Source organism: Phodopus roborovskii, unplaced genomic scaffold, assembly GCF_943737965.1.
Source record: "Phodopus roborovskii unplaced genomic scaffold, PHOROB, whole genome shotgun sequence".
Classification (NCBI taxonomy): domain Eukaryota; kingdom Metazoa; phylum Chordata; class Mammalia; order Rodentia; family Cricetidae; genus Phodopus; species Phodopus roborovskii.
The window spans coordinates 4,463,884-4,480,760 of record NW_026125059.1 but is presented as its reverse complement, the minus strand read 5'-3'; the positions used below and the strand labels follow the sequence as shown (position 1 = coordinate 4,480,760).

General features: G+C 50.7%; 1 protein-coding gene across 1 annotated transcript; it reads left to right on the top strand.

Annotated features, from left to right (window-relative positions):
* The first annotated feature begins 8,087 nt into the window (after nt 1-8,087).
* On the top strand, nt 8,088-16,615 carry Tubb1 (tubulin beta 1 class VI). Its single transcript, XM_051185301.1, has 4 exons — nt 8,088-8,219; nt 13,228-13,336; nt 13,710-13,820; nt 13,929-16,615. The coding sequence occupies exons 1-4, from the start codon at nt 8,163-8,165 to the stop codon at nt 15,023-15,025; spliced, it is 1,374 nt and encodes a 457-aa protein (XP_051041258.1). The 5' UTR covers nt 8,088-8,162; the 3' UTR covers nt 15,026-16,615.
* The last annotated feature ends 262 nt before the right edge of the window (nt 16,616-16,877 follow it).

Here is a 16,877-nt window from a genome sequence, read left to right as displayed (position 1 = left end):
TAACCGCTCGCAGGGGTGGGGGTTGGGAGCTGCACTAGTACAGGCTAATGAGGTGTGGTGTCCTAGATGGGTGAGTTGAAGCCCATTGGAGCTTCCCTAACAGAGAAGGCAGGAGATAAGAAGAGAAGTAAATTGGGAAGAAGGGGGGTGAGGAGCCCAAGATCTCAAGCCAAGAAGGAAATGGGGCCGTGACTCACAGCCTGCATGTTGTTTCAGCCCCTTGTGATGGGACAGAGTCAGCACAACCAAGCCGCAAGGGACCTTCACCTCCAAGTTCAGTGCCATTTGTGTGGGAGGCAACTGCCCTTCACCCGCAGTCGATGCACGGGCCGCCCTGCTTTATCCTTCTCTGAGTCCATGCTGGGGAACCCTTGGCTCCCTTTGGCTGTTGTTGTTGTTGGAGTGCGTGCGTGTGTGCATTCTGTTGCAGGGACAGGCACCTATCAATCAAAACTCCAATTTTACTGCGGCTGTTTCCAAGGGCACACGGACAAAGGAACGCGGCCGCTAGGTCCTGGGAGGTGTAGTACACGTGGTCTGCCCCTGCCCTGGTCCCATGCACACTGGAGGCTGAGTTCATCCCTGTAGCCGTGTCTCTCTCTCTCTCTCTCAAAGCAGACACACCGGCCTGGCAGCACAGAGCCACAGCCCGAAAGGTGTGTCCCTTTTGACATCACTTCAGGTGTCAACGGGGTCATTTTGGGGATAGTGACTCATCTTCTAATCTGGGCCTGAAAGGAAGGAGGCTCAGGGAAGGGCCTGCACCTTCCTGCCTCCGAGGCTCTTCTTACCCACGTGTTGCTTCTAGGAGCTGTTTTATGAGTAGTCGTGTGTCTCTGCCACCCAGGCTTGGGGCACAGTAAAGCAGGTATTCATGAACCGGGCATGTCTCTGGAAACGACGGCACAGCTCTCTGCCTGAGTGACTGGCCATGTGCCCTGGGTTGTTCTCAGAGGCGACTGAGGCATCCCAGCCGCAGGTAACTGAATCCTCCTCCTTCAGATCTTCATCCTATGTGGGAGAAGGTAAATGCACTTGGGAAGACTACACTTCCAGTCAGGACAGGATTCAGCATGAGGCTCGAGGGTACAGATCTGAATCTGAGGGTGTGTGTGTGTGTTGTTTTTTGGTTTTTTTTTTTTTTAATCTTCCATAAAGTCTCCTGGCAAACACATGATCAAGGCCACAGACACAAAAGAGTATTCATTTCTAAAAATAAGGTTGATTTTCCCCTCGTCCTAATAAAGAACAACATGGGTATTTTCGAGTGAAGCCAGGGTCAGCCCACCTTCCTAACCCAGTGGGAGGGTGGGCCAGAGCTCGTGCTTGGTGGGGTGGCCTCCAGGTCTCTCCTCCTTCCTTTGTGCGGTATTGTCTGGCTCCCACCCTGGCGAGGTGGACTCGAGTTCGTGCATGGTGGAGTGGACATTTCCTATTATTGCACATTCCTGAGTGGGGCCACATCCTGGAGACAGCATTTGTTTTGATGGCCGCTGTTCCAGAAGCAGGCTGGTTTTGCAGGGTACTGTGCTCTCCCCTCGCCAGCCACAGGCCTCCTCTTTCTCCCCTCAGTCAATGGCCAGAGGCCTGTCCTAACACACAGTCACTCAGGCAGAGAAGGTCTTCTGGTCTGGTGGCTGAGCTTTGTCATGGACCCTGCCACTGTCCCCAAGACTATCTCGCTTCACATCCTGACTTGATGTCGGCACGCGCTTGCCGTGAAAGTAGCTTCCTGGAGTTGTGTTCATGAGGTTGGTTTCAAGGCCATTATTTCCGGGACACGCTGCCTGCAGCCGGGCACCTAGTGTATGTATAGCTGACCCGCGAATCCACCCTTGAGGTCTTTCAAAGGGAAGCTTCATGTTTTGTGGGATAGAACTCACTCACCCTCGAAACCTGGGCACCAGCACCTACTGGGTGACACTTAGCGGGATGGGGCTGCCACAGCGAGGGGATCTTGATTCCCACAAAGCAAGGCTGAGACGAGGCGGTGCCAGACAAGTGGGTAAGGGCTTGAGTTCCTTCTCGGAACCCTCCCCTCAAAATCTGGCCATGAGGAGATACTTGTAGCCCCAGTGCTGGGCAGACCGAGACAGAAAGATCCCTAGGACTCGCTGACCTGAGCTAATTGGCAAGTCCAAGGACAATGAGGGAACTTGTTTCAAAAACTGAAGTAGATGGTACCCGACCTCCACACACACTCACAGGGCAGGGGCAAGCTGAGGTACTGGGGTCTTCTGAAATCATTTTCTTATCGTGTGACCGGGGATTGAGTGACGAGGCCACGGTCACCAGCTGTTCTGGAGGGACACTGATGCAGAGGGGACAGTGTGTTTGTCCAGGCTTTGGTACATGGAAACAGCTGGCAGGTGTCACAAACCAGAGGACACTTGTGGGAGGTTTCTGAAGAGATGTCAGACCACTAGGCTTCAGGGAAGAAGGCCCCTGCCATCTGCTGCCACACGAGTGCCTAAGAGCCAGGCCTGTCCATCACTCTTCCCTTGCCTTCTCTGTCCCTCTCCACATTGCCCACTCAGAGGTCTTTCTGTACCCATCTCGTGACAGCGATGCAAGGGGCGGCTTGCCTCGTCGTGGGATGGCTAAATTCTTGATTGCCTACTTGACAGACCTGGGTAGAGTGACCCTCAGTTGAGGAATTGTCACCAACAGATCGGCCCGTGGGCATACCTACAGACCCTTTTATTGGTTACTAATTAGTATAGCAAGGTCCAGCCCAGCATGGGTAGCCCAACCCATAGGAAAAGCTGGAGGAAGAGAACTAACTGAACAGGAGCCCAAAAGCTAAGCCAGACAAGTTTCCCACATGGCGTCGGCTTCAGGCTTCTGCCTTAGGTCCCTCAGTGGTGGAGTATAATGTATAAAATGAAAAGCTTCTCTGGCCATGGCATTTGTCACAGCAAGAGAAACCAAACTAAGACATCCCGGCCGTCCCTGGTTTCAGGAGAATGGCTGAGGGAGCCTGGTATCTGATGAGGAAGGGCACAGTCTACTGGGGGCTAACTGGGATGCCCTGCACGGGAGGGTTGCTGGCAGTGGATGAAGGCTTGCCTGGGAGAAAGAGGTTCCGGGAAAGGGCAGGGTGCAGCTGTTCATCAGAGGGGAGGAAAGCAAGCTCAGAGGACTCGAGGCCCCCAGGATGTCTGAGCGGAAGCCCTCTCTCCAGCCTGTCTTCTGACATGGTTGGACTGAACCCTTGACTGGGGGTGTCTGAAGACCTGCTAAGCTTTCTGAAATTGGGGCGAGTCAGTTTCTCCCAAAGCCCCCATTTCTGGGCCTCAGCAGAGAGAGGATGCCCCTGTTAGCCTTTTCTAAGGTCCCTCTGATAATATTTGCTGAGTAAATAGATCTTTTCTGAGACTCATACACCAGTTCACACAGACAAACCCCAGGCTTGAGGAACTCTATATTTTTGTTTGTTTTTGGCTCCAGGTGCTAACGGCTGTGAGCTTATCTCTGTTTCCACCACAGATCACTGTTTATCAGTGGCTGTACACCTTGGGAGATGGAAAGTGCAATTGAGAAGGCTCAATATCCATTGCCTTCAGAATCAAAGCAGGTCAGGGGAAGTGGTGTGTGTGTGTGTGTGTGTGTGTGTGTGTCCCCTCACATGTCTGTCTGTTAGTGAGAGAAATCTTGGCTCAAGAGGCCCGTGTCCGTGTACCCAATAGGTGTCCCGGTTGATTCCTGGTCTGGGGTTTCTGGCTGGCTGAGGAGCACGGCCCCCACTTCAGCCTCAGGGGAGCACGATGGAAGACTCCTGTGCAGAGCTGGAAAGCATGTCCATCTTACAGCCCCTCTCTGTTTGAAGTGACTTATTCCTCCTGGAACCTGGAACTTTCTTTTCAAGTTAGAGGGATGTAGGGAAGGGGGGGGGCTAAAGAGGGGAGCTGGGCTCATCAGAGGGGCTGCCCACACCGGCTGAGTCACTCACAATGGCCTCGCGGATGTCATTTTCCTGCTAAGACACTAGGAAGATGTTCTGCTCCTGAATCGCAAGCAAACACTGTAATTCAACAGTCTTCCCTTGAGGGCTTCGAGGACGGCCAGTGCTTCGGGAGGGTGAAACCCATGACCTCTCGGGGGACCGCTCGGGGAGTTAGTTCCATGTGACCCCAGGGCACAGCTCTTGGGGGGAAGTCTGAAAGTGGCTGATTGGGGGGTCTGTGTGACACTGCCATTTTCTTATCTTCTTGGTTCCATTCCCATAATAGACCCCAGAGTCATCCAGGAAAAGGCCTGCTACAACCACTTTCTTGTGGCCTGCCGATTGTGGGAGCCTGAAGGGGAAGGTGTTGCCCGGGAGGGGCTGACTGTCCCTGTTTAGGAATCTCAGTGCCTCTGCTTGGTGTCCCACCTTGAATGCTGAAAAGGCCCCCTGCTTGTGCCCTCTGTGACCCCACAGCAACATCAGGTGACACTGTGCACTAGAACTCAGTCATCGCTAACCTGCCCTTGCCATATCCCTTCCCAGGGGCCAGAGAATGACTTTGTCATTCATCACAGGGAGCTACCCTTCATCACTTGCCACAGTTCAGGGCTAAGGGGTCATTTTCAGACTGGCAAGAGATCCGACCTGAGGGTGACACAGTCCTCTCTGGGGACACTGCTCACCTGCATCTTGAACAGGGCAGTTCCATTGGTCTGAGACGTTGCCATATAATCACCCCTTGACTGGCATATAACAAAGTGGCATTGGGAAGCTGTCTGCCTGGGAGAACAGGTATCCTCATGCACAAGGGTGTAAGGCACTATGCTCTTCAGAAGTTCTATGCATGTGTTCCTATTTCTGGCAGTGTAGCTCAGCACTCTGTACCTGAGCATCAGGGATGGCCAGGAGGCTGCGCCCACAGGAGGTGCCCACACAGACCTCCATCCCGACCTCCACCAACCCCTCTGAGGTGTTGAGGTCAATCTCACTGCACTAATTTCTCCAACGAGACTTGTGACTTTGATACTGTTAATCTGGGTTTAGCAGATGGAGAAATTCTCAGCCAGGGAGGAGGTGGGCCCCTCTCAGGGGCTGCCCTGGGTACCTGCCAGGCCTCTCTTGCCCAGCATCTTCCCCTACCCCGGCCTCCCTGCAGCCCAGCATCCAAAGTTGAGCACTGGACCGAGACTGAGCAAACCCTGCTGATGGTACGGGAACGAAGCAAACAAGGCCTCTCTTTTTGCCAGCTGCCCCATTAACAGAAAAGCCTTTTAAGGGACCATCTGGAAGCCAGGCTTTCCCCCTCCCTAAGCAAACTGAGATGACCAAGAGGAATGTGCTCAAGATTGGGCGGCCCCAGGGTCCTGGCTGTACAGGGAGGAATGAACACAGGGAGATCAAAAAGGGCTGTTGGAGCCAGCCCCGAGGTCCGCACGGCCAGGCAGCATGCAGCCACACGGGGCCCCTTTCAAGGGTTCTGCACAGAAGCCAGGGCCACCACGGACATGGCTTCTTCCCACAATAGCTCACTGTGGCCGGCTGTCGCCCGCCCAGCTGTGCCCGATAGCCAAGTTTCTTGGAACACTTTCTACTTTCAGCTTAGACCACCTCTCAGGGGGTGGAGGAAAGTGTCCATGAGCACTGCGTCCCCACACACCATTACAAGGGTACACTACTGAATGAATACATTATGGCCTTTAAAGAAACCTGCCCTTCTCAGCCAGGCTGTCCAAACTCACCCATCACTGACAAACACTGCTGAGCTGCTTGCTGTGCCTCGGGCAATGTAGGGTCTCAAAGCTGACATGAGACCAGCAGCCCCCCACCCAGTTGGCCAGACAATAAGGAGTGCATCTGACTAATGCATTTGAGTAATTAGCATGGCCACTGCACACTTCTCATCCTAAGGATGTGAGGGCCTTCAAGGGCAAGACAGCTGCCTCTGAGCCATCAGGTCCCAGAGACAAGCAGGGCATTAAGAGCCAAGGAGAGAGGCTAGAGGGTGTGCTGGCTTCTGAATTGACCCTCTGTGTGCACTTATTTAATTAATTATATTTTTAGATAGATTTTGTGGTGGTGGGGGGGACATGCCACTGTGCATGAGGACGTCAGAGGACACTTTGTGGGAACTAGGTCTCTCCTTGTAGCATCTGAGGTTCTGGGGATTGAGTTCAACCATCCATCTTGATGGCCACTGCCTTCACCTGCTCATCCATCTCCCTGGCTCTTACTACTTTTGAGACAGGATCTCACTGTGGCCCAGGCTGCTCAGATGCTAACTTGTGGTAATGCTCCTGTTTCAACGTCCCTCGTTCATGGGGTGACAGCTGTGTACCAACACACCAAACTTGTGTGCATTTTTCCCTTTCATTCTCCTCCCCTCTCCCCGTGTGTGTGTGTGTGTGTGTGTGTGTGTGTGTGGTGTGTGTGGGTGAGTGTGTGTGTGTGTGGGGGGGTGTGTGGGTGTGTGTGTGGGTGTGTGTGGGTGTGTATATACTTGCCTGTTTTCCTGTGTGTGGGCACACATGTGTGCACATGCCTGTGAAGGCCTGGTTCTAATTTCAGGCATCTTTATCCATGTTGTTCTACCGTATTATTTAAGGCGGGGTCTCAGTCTAACCCAGAGCTTACCAGTCAACCTGGCCTTCCTAGCCAGCTTGCTCAACTACTGAACTGGCTCCCAATCCCCCATGATTGTTAACGTGTGAAAGACGCTGAGAAACACATATGCACTTTTACCTCCCAAGTGTGCGCATCCTCCTTCTCTTGGGGGGAGGGGACATTTGAAAATCGTGTGGTCACTAAGACTGAAGCTTGCACTGGCTTCACAGAGAGGCCCGTTCTCAGTTCCGTCTTGACGGGTTTGCTCAGGGCCCCCTGTACATGGTCGCTTTGTACGTGCTCCCCGGTGGCGTGTCTCCTGCCACTCATGGACCACGACTCCACAGCCAAAGCCAAGAGAGTGTGGACGTGACCCTCCGGCAGTAGGCACAGTCTGTATTTGGATTCTGTGGGCAACCCTAAGTTCTCCCAGCACAGCAGCCTCGTCTCTACTGGTGGAATTCCTCTGGGAGTGGAGTCTGGGAATGGGCACGTTGGTCAGAATGTAGAACTGTGTACTTGACCTGCCCTCTGGAGACAGGGTCTTTCACAGGGTTTCTCTTTGGCTCAGAGCCCAGGCCTCTCACGGGCTGATTTAAATCATGTCTATCCCTCATGCATCGTTTCCCTGACATTGGGGGCCCCATTAAGCCCTTGCCCAGGCCCTTGAGAAATAGAATGTCAGGTTTAACCCCATCAACACCCCTGGTCCAATGTAGGCAGGCAGCAGGCAATGGATGGCGAGTCTTAAATCCCTTGGGTCCACACTCTATGAGATGGCTTCTCGGGTTCCTGAGGATCAATCCCTGGGAAGGGGGTTGGAGACCAGGTAGCCCAGGCTGGCCTTGCATTCACTGTGTGGCCAAGGATGTTTCTCCTGCCTACACTTCCATTTGCTAGGATTATAGCTCTGCACCACGACGCTCGTTTATGCGGGGCTGGGGATCCGTCCAGCACTTTCTGTACCCTAGGCAAGCACGCTACCAAACTGAGCCATAGCCCAGCTCCTCATCATCTCTCTGGATGTGATATATTGCTGTTTTACTTTTAACTGTGTACATGTGTGTGTGTGGGGGGGGGAGGGATGGATATGTGCACGTGTGAATGTGAAAGCCCTCAAAGGCCGAAAGGTTGGAGTTACAAGTGTTTGAGAGCTGTCTGACCTGGGTTCTGGGAACCAAATTCCAGTCCTCAGCAAGAGCAGTTCTCGCTCTTAACTGCTGAGCCTTGTCTCGAACCCTGTTCAGCCATAACCCATGGATGTCACCCATAACCCATGGATGTCAGTGACACCACCATGGCCCTGTTGAGACCAGGCCTGTGAGAGGGGCCAGTTCTGGGTTCTACACAGAGGAAGCCTCAGTCAGACTCATATCTAGGAAATGACTGGGCAGGCTCAGGACAGACAAGCACCCCTTACCATGACTGTGGAAAACGAGGAAGGCCTGGGGTGGGGCCTTCAGCCAGATACACCCTTCAACCAATTGGGAGATAGGTTGGGTGGGCTGGTCCCACCAGGTCCATGAAAAGAAACTGCAGTGCCCAGCTTGCACTGACAATCCAGGTTCTCCCAGGCTCTGAGACCTAACTAATCCTTGGGTTCAAGGCCAGGATGAGGGAAATCGTGCACATTCAGATTGGCCAGTGTGGCAACCAGATCGGAGCCAAGGTAGGTAATACCAGAGCAGTTTGCCATAGGTTGCACCAAACCAACAGATGCCCATGTTCCTGGGAGGAGGGTGCCCTGCTAAATACTTGCTAAATAGATGGCTTATTAAACAAGGTCTTTTAGCGAAACCATTAGAGTTAGAGTGTTAATTAATGTTAATTTTGCCTGTAATTATATGTGTAAATGGGTACAGGAGCCATTTTGCTTTTAGCATTTTAAAAAAAATGAGTTTTCCAAATCTAAAACCAGTAATTTGTTTCAAGAATTTTCTGAAGCTTTTTGGGAATTTTTTAATTTAAATTGTGTTTATTATAATGTGTGTGTGTGTGTGTGTGGTATGGTATGTGTGTATGGGGGTGTGGGTATGTATGCTGTATGTGTATGTGTGTGTGTATATGTGTGTGTATGTATGTGTGTGTATCTGTGTGCATGTATATGTGTGCATGTATGTGTATGTGGTTGTGTGTAAGCATATGTGTGTGTATGTATGTGTGTGTATCTGTGTGCATGTATATGTGTGTGTGTATGTGTATGTGGTTGTGTGTAAGCGTATGTGTGTGTATGTATGTGTGTGTATCTGTGTACATGTATATGTGTGTGTGGTTGTGTGTAAGTGTGTGTGTGAGTATGTGTATGTATATATGTGTGTGTGTATGTGTGTGGTTGTATGTGTGTATGCGTGTGCAGACATGGTGTTCCAACACACATGTGGATGTCAGAGGACAGTATTCTCAGTTGCTCGGCTCCTCCCACTGTGGGCCCCAACATCAAAATCAGGTCTGACAGCAGCCCCTTTACCAGGTGAACCATCTACAAAAGAGTATTTGAAATGTTTTTAAAATGTGAATTGTTTATTTGGAAGGGTGGGTGTGTGCTACTGTGCACCTGTGATGGTCAGAGCACAACCTGCTGGGGCCGGTTCTCTCTTCATCACAGGGGTTGAACTCGGGTCATTAAGCTTGGTGGCAAGACTTTATCCTGCTGAGCCATCTGGCCAGCCTTCCTGGAAGGTTTTTTGTTTTCGTTAATACCGCATCACTATAGTGTGCCTTCCACCTCCCAAATGTTCTTTTAAAAATCTATCCTTTGGCAACTTTAAAATTTATTTAATTAATTAATTAGTTAGTTAATTTGGATTTTCAAGACAGGGTTTCTCTGTGTAGCCCATGTCGTTCTGGGACTCACTCTGGAGACCAGGCTGGATTCAAACTCAGAGATTCACCAGCTCCGCCCCATCTACCTCCTATCACTGTCCCTGGACACTCTGATATATCCATCTCCTGTCTCTCCCTTCACACACACACACACACACACACACACACACACACACACACACAGTTTTATACCCACTGAGATGGATAGGTGCTGTTTGCTCGGCTGTTAATGAATCTTGGCTTGATTTCATACAGGCAGTAACAGATTCTGGGGATCTGAGTACAGTGGTCATGCCTTGTCTGGAAGACGTTTTCCCAGTACCCTTTCCCACCCCCTGACTCTTACACCCTTTCTGCCCATTCTTCCTCAATGTTCTCCGAGCTGTGGCGGGTAGGGTGGGGCCCATGCTTACATTACAAAGAAAAATTAGTATGCAATAGAAACTTAAAGAGGCAAACACAGAGATGGGTAATTAAAACATTCTGGTATGTAAATGAGTGTTCCTCTCAATCCTCCTTCCTGTTGCAATCCTGAGGGAGGCTCTTGACTCCGTCCCCTGGGGACACCAGGAAGGCAGGTTCCTGAGGTCAGGATTGACCTAATTTTAAGATCAATAACAGTTGTGTAGCACCTATGGAGAAAACTCCCTGTGTTACTTTTGAATTACTTTCATGTGTATAATTTATGTGCTTAAAAACACCGCCAAGAAAGACCTTTGTTTCTTCAAAGCAGTATCACTAACAAGAGGCAGAAGGGTGGGACCAGGGGCCCGGCAAGATGGCCCAGTGGGTGGAGACGCTTGCTGTCAAGCCTAATGGCCTGAGTAAGACCCTTAAGACCCACGTGGATAATACACTCTGACCTCCTTTTGTATGGCATGTGTGCCCCTCCTACCCACCCACAAAACAAATACATACACGTATAAAACACATTACTCTGTTATTTTATTATAATGAAACCTTATGGAGCTTTAAAAGGGAATTCAAGATCTTTTTGATGTAAGATGTATGTGCTGTGAAATCCTTGTCTTTTTTTTTTTTTTTTGCATGCAAATTCAGCAGTATTGAGTGTAATGTGTAACCCACCTTCAAAATCTCTTCCTCAAAAAGCAAACAAACAAACACATCTTTCCACTTATAAAGTGCAAACCCTGCCCTGTTGAAACTTGACTTCATTCCTCTCTCACCCCCTCCCCTGACAAGTGCCACTCCACCCCAGGTCTGCGTGCGCGTCTGCCCTGCTAGACAACCTTGAGTAGATCCATGTGACGGCAGGGTTGGGGGCCCCTTCATTTTGAGCTGAGCTATACCCTCCTGTGTGTACGGATCACATAGTGTTTATCTGAGGGATGGGCATTGGGTGTCTACTGTATGGACGCAGCTGTGGAAAACTGGAGAAGGCCCTTTCAATTTTCTGGTTTTACTTACTTGTCACATTTTCACCCAGACCTGTATTGTCTCTTGGGTGTCTCCCTCTACTCCAGCCCATCCTTCCCTTTCATCCCCCGGGGCCAGTTTCACATCTGCTTTTATCTTATGTATACATGCATGATTTTATATGACTACTCACACTCCAAGACACATAGATGAGAGAAAAACATGTCAGATTTGTCTTTTGGAGACTAGGTTAGTCCTCTTAATACAATGGTCTCCAATTTCCACCGTTTTCTGGAAAATGACAAAAAAAAAAAAAAAAAAAAAAAAAAAATCCACTGTGCTTCATCAAGCACTTTCCTTGGAGACTGGCAGGTTGACTCCGTTTCTTAGTTGCTGTGAACTCTGCTGCAGTCTACAAGGACGTGTGTGTGTGTGTGTGTGTGTGTGTGTGTGTGTGTGTGTGTGTGTGTGTGTCCTGTTGATTTGGAGACCTCTGAGTGAAGGAACACCCAGGAAAGCCAGAGCTGGGTTGGCTTTAACTGAAGGTCTTGGAGCCCTGAGGCAAACACTACCATGGCTTGACAAACATCAGTCATTCAGTCATGCTCACATGCCACAAGGATCAGACCTTATAACCAACAGAGAAGGGGGTGGGGAGGGATCAGGGAGACAGCTCTGACCTTAAAGGATAAGGTGGCCTTGGCTAGGCCCCAGCAGGAAGTGAGGGGAAGGATAGGGGATCATTAGCTCGCACTGCCTTCAGGATTGTGCCATCTGGTGGCTGGAGTCCCGGCCGTGACTTCTTGTCCAGCCTATAAGAATTAAGAAACATTCTACACTCAAGAGATGGCTTAACTGGTAAAGTTCTTGCCACTGAAGCAAGAAGATCCAAGTTTAGATCCCAAACATCCACATCGAGAGCCACGGGTGTAAACCCAGGCTCTGGGGAGGCAGAGGCGGGCAGGCATCTGCTTGGAGCTTGCTGTCCTGACAGCTTGATCAAAGCCAATGAGCTTGGATTCAGTGAACAGCCCTGTCTTTGAAAGTAAGGTGAAGAGTGAAGGAGTAACCAGACCTCGACCTCTGCCCTTCACATACATGTCCAAGCTAGCGTACGTGCCCAGCAGGCACATGTATGCACACTCATGAACACATGCGCACAACCCTAAGACACGTTTCATCTGCACTGTCTCAGAACTTCTTCCCACTAACTCTCCCACCCTTCAAAGCCCATCACAGCACCATACTGTTTTCTAAGAGTATGGCTGGGACTGAGGTACCGCTTACAAAGAGGCTTGGGAAAATACCCTTGGAGATTTTTACTCAAGGGAAGGTATTTTTATTGTACTTTAATATAAGAGCTTTTCAGAATGGTCTAATGAGACCATCCCAGTAATAAATGCATAACCTCCCCTGTGTTAATAAATGTTGTAGGCCCGCACGTTGGTCCAGCAGGTAAAGGTGCTTGCGACCAAGTCTGATGGCCTGAATTCAATCCCCAGGGCCCTCATGGTAGAGAAAATTGACTATCAGTAATTGTTTTTGTATACACTAACAAACATACATCACACATGAATGAATGGATAAATAAAAGTAATAAAGCGCTTTTCTCAGGAGGGCATGGTGGCGCACGCCTTTAATCCCAGAGTTTATGAGGCAGAGGCAGGCAGATCTCTGTGAGTTTGAGGCCAGTCTGGTCTACAGAGCGAGGCTGTATCTCAAATGCCAGGTGCATGATTGGGAACACAGAATGTTCCAGAGAGTTCCAAGATAACAACTATGCATAAATCTGAATTGCAAGTATGTCTGATGGTCAAAACACGCATTATGTCAGGTCATGCAGGAGGGCCCTGGGGATGAACTTCTGAGGTGAAGTTCATGAAGAAGAAGAAAAAAAATCCCCAGAGTGAAAGGAGATACCATTGTGAAATCAAATAAGAATCCCGTTTGTTTTTATTTCTTGGGATCAGTACTTCTCCAGCTCACACTAAGGCAAGGTGAAATTGGAGCTCCCTCATCTGAAGTGAGGCTCTGACAGGGCCAGATGTAACACACCGGGTTAATAGCAAAATCCAATTAATGTGTTATGTGTTTGACATTTCACCCCAGGAGTTCAGATGGATCTAAAGCGCAGACAGCCTCCATATCACACTTAGCGGGGCCAAGAAGAGGAAGGAAGCGTTGGGCAGAGTCAGGCAGCCCCCAAGGCAGCCACACCCTCACGGAAGCCATCCTACCCCATCTATTATTGTCTTCTTATTACGTCTATTTATTCGTTTGTGTGTGGGGGTGCGCGCGTGCCTGCAAGAGTACACATGCCATGGTATGCATGTGGTGGTCAGAGGACAATCGTAGTAGTTAGTTCTCTTCTTCTACCAAGTGGGGTCCCAGGGCTTGAACTCAGGTCATCAGACTTGGTGGCAAGCCCCTTTACCGGCTGAGCTGCTGAGCGGCCCCAATGGCTCTCCTGCTTACAGTTCTGGGAGGTGATCGGAGAGGAACATGGGATTGACTGTGCTGGGAGCGACAGTGGGGCCTCTGCGCTGCAATTGGAGAGGATCAGCGTGTACTACAATGAAGCCTACGGTAGGACTGGCTGCTGGGTTCGCAGTCCGGTGCCCACTCCGGTGCAGGGGGCGGAATGGGATGCAGTCACCATGCTAGCCTCATACCCCACGGGAAGGGTGAGAACCCATGGTCCTTGGCGAGGCACGGAATCAAGCACACAGTAATGAGAGAGGTGCGGTTTTAAAAAGGTGTTTTTGTGGATTTGTGTCATGGTAGTCTGGGTCAGGTATTGCCAGGAATCGGTATTAAAATGTCTGCCTACCAAAGACCACCTTCTAGAATACTCATGGTTTTTGGAACAGTGTCCCAAGGACATTGAGGGCGTCTTGAGGACGCATCAACTTTCAGAAAAGCAACTGAATGCTGAACCAAATGCTATTAATCTCCACAGGTAAGAAGTACGTGCCCCGAGCTGTCCTTGTGGACCTGGAACCCGGGACGATGGACAGCATCCGCTCCAGCAGACTCGGAGCCCTCTTTCAACCTGACAGCTTTGTTCATGGTAGGTTGGTTTTTGTTTTCCCAGAAGCTTCCACCAGGAGGAACCGAGGATGCCTCCTGGTGGTGCTCTGCTCACCTGTCCCTCCTCCCATCCTTCTCCTGGTCACAGGTAACTCAGGAGCTGGTAACAACTGGGCCAAGGGCCACTACACGGAGGGAGCCGAGCTGATCGAGAATGTCATGGACGTGGTGAGGAGGGAGAGTGAGAGCTGCGACTGTCTGCAGGGTTTCCAGATCGTGCACTCTCTGGGTGGGGGCACTGGCTCAGGCATGGGCACCTTGCTCATGAACAAGATCCGGGAGGAATACCCAGATCGGATCCTGAATTCCTTCAGCGTCATGCCGTCCCCCAAGGTGTCGGACACGGTGGTAGAGCCCTACAACGCCGTGCTGTCCATCCACCAGCTGATAGAGAACGCGGACGCCTGTTTCTGCATCGACAACGAGGCCCTCTATGACATCTGCTTCCGCACCCTGAGGCTGACGACGCCCACCTACGGGGATCTCAACCACCTGGTGTCCTTGACCATGAGTGGCATCACCACCTCACTGCGCTTTCCCGGCCAGCTCAACGCAGACCTGCGCAAGCTGGCGGTGAATATGGTGCCCTTTCCTCGTCTTCACTTCTTCATGCCCGGCTTCGCCCCACTCACGGCCCAGGGCAGCCAGCAGTACCGAGCCCTCTCAGTGGCCGAGCTCACCCAGCAGATGTTTGATGCCCGCAACATCATGGCTGCTTGTGACCCTCGCCGTGGCCGCTACCTGACTGTGGCTTGCATCTTTCGGGGTAAGATGTCCACTAAGGAAGTAGATCAACAGCTGCTCTCTGTGCAGACAAGGAACAGCAGCTGCTTCGTGGAATGGATTCCCAACAACGTCAAGGTGGCCGTGTGTGACATCCCGCCCCGGGGGCTGAACATGGCAGCTACCTTCCTGGGTAACAGCACAGCCATCCAAGAGCTCTTCACCAGGGTGTCGGAGCACTTCTCAGCTATGTTCAGGAGGAGAGCATTCGTGCACTGGTACACCAGTGAAGGCATGGACATAACTGAATTCGGGGAAGCTGAGGGTGACATCCACGACCTGGTGTCTGAGTACCAACAACTTCAAGATGTCAAGGCAGGGCTGGACGACAGCGAAGAGGGCAGGGAGGAGGAGGAGGAGGCGGCAGAAATGGAGGTGGAGGCAGAAGATAGAGAAGATTAGCCAGGAGAGAGGCCATAGGGCAGCCATTACCAGAAACGTCTCCAAAGGTTTGTGGCTGCCCTGAAGCCCGCGGAGCCTGGCCTCACCTTGGCACAGCCAAAGTGGTGGGACTGCAGGCGGACGTGGTGGTGATGGCTGGAGGTGGCAGGGCCTTTGCCCACAGTTACTAGCCAGGGTTTTGACAACCAATGCATGCTTTTTTTCTTCTTCTTCTTACATTTTAGCAAGTGAATTTACTGTAGTGAGCCCCATTTTTAACTAACTGTAGGTAGGCATCCAGATGGAGTGTTTTGTGTTTGCCAGGGGCCCTTTGCAGCTGCTGGTCCCTCTTCAACCCTTTAGCAGCATTGGTGGGTCCCCGATAACTAGGGCAGCTAAGATGCCTCACAGAGTCCCTCTTTAACAAAGCCAGCAAAGCCAGGTGTCTGAAGAGTGTGTGGGAGGCTCAGGGCCAAGGTGAGTGTGAGCCCGCCCCCAGGGCTGCACTGTGCGGACCTTATGTACTGTTTGACAGGCTGACTGGAAAAAGACAAAGGGGAGCATGAAAACCATGTCTCTCCTCTCAGCTCCCACCACCCAGAAGACTAGCAGAATTCCGGTCCTCGGACCTCTGTTTCCCGGTGACGGGCTTCCAACGTCTTCCTCTGGGTTTTAAGTTTCTTATTAGCACTAGATGCCAGTAGTTCACTAATGAGCATCCTTGGTCTTCCTCTTACAGGCTGTCTGTAGGTGCCCTTTTCATTTCCCCTCAGCAGTCACCCCTGACGCTCCCGGACAGCCTCCCCATTCTCTGGGAAAGGGCATGGCATGCTCAGCAACCATTTGAATGCAGGAACATAGCCGCAATGCCGCAGTGTCCTCCTTGGTGACAGAGGACATGGTCTCATTAGGGAACTTTTAGTTGATTAATTTGCAGAGGCTGCCATAGACATTTGCAGGGTGACACAGCTTTAACCATTGCATGGCTGTAGTCTAGCATCACAGCAAGACTGAGCACACAGGAGGCAGATCCCCTGCAATCTCCTAGGTCTGAGGTGAATGGGCCTTAGTGGCCTGCTGGGATCGTTGAGGGGCTCTTTGACCTCTCCAAAGGCAGTTATTTGCATGAAACCAGGTTCTAGTGTCTTTGCTTGTCCCCATGGTGCTAGGGATAGAACCCAGCGCCTTAGGGTACGCTGGGCTAGTGCTATGTCACCAGCTACTCCCTTATAATCAGTAATAAAGTGGCAGATGGATAGCCCTCTCTTTGTATATGCACTGTGAGGAAATAATTGCAACTCATATCTGGAGAAAATCAGGCCCCATTATTGGTATGGCTGGCCAGGCTCCTGCTTATATAATCAAAAAAAAAAAAAAAAAGCACAAAGTATTTTTTCCACTTCTGTATGGACCGAGAAGCAGTAGTATTAGTGAGACACGTGCCTTTCCACTCTTGGATGCTAACAAAGCTGCATGCGTACCTGGATACCTTCATTCTGAACCTCAAAAGGAATTACACAGATGTGAAAGATTTACATTCTTCCTAAAATGTTTATGACTGAAGGCTTGTTCATTAGTAATCAATAAAGTGCAAATAAATACCATTTTAAACGACTAAGCCGTTTTATCTCTGACTGTAAAATCCTTTTCATGGAGTCTGACCGTTGTGCTGTGTTTCACCTCCTAACTGTTCTCGTGGCACAAGTAGACTAAACCACCAATCAACTAAAAGCCTAGGCACACTTGGTCCCTTCAGTGCTATGGTTGCCACGGATACACTGGTGTAGCTGAAGTCAACAGAGTCCTAAGATTTCAAAGTTCCCTGGATCCCCTTGCTCTATGACACCACTGGCTAGTGTAGTATCTGGCTGAG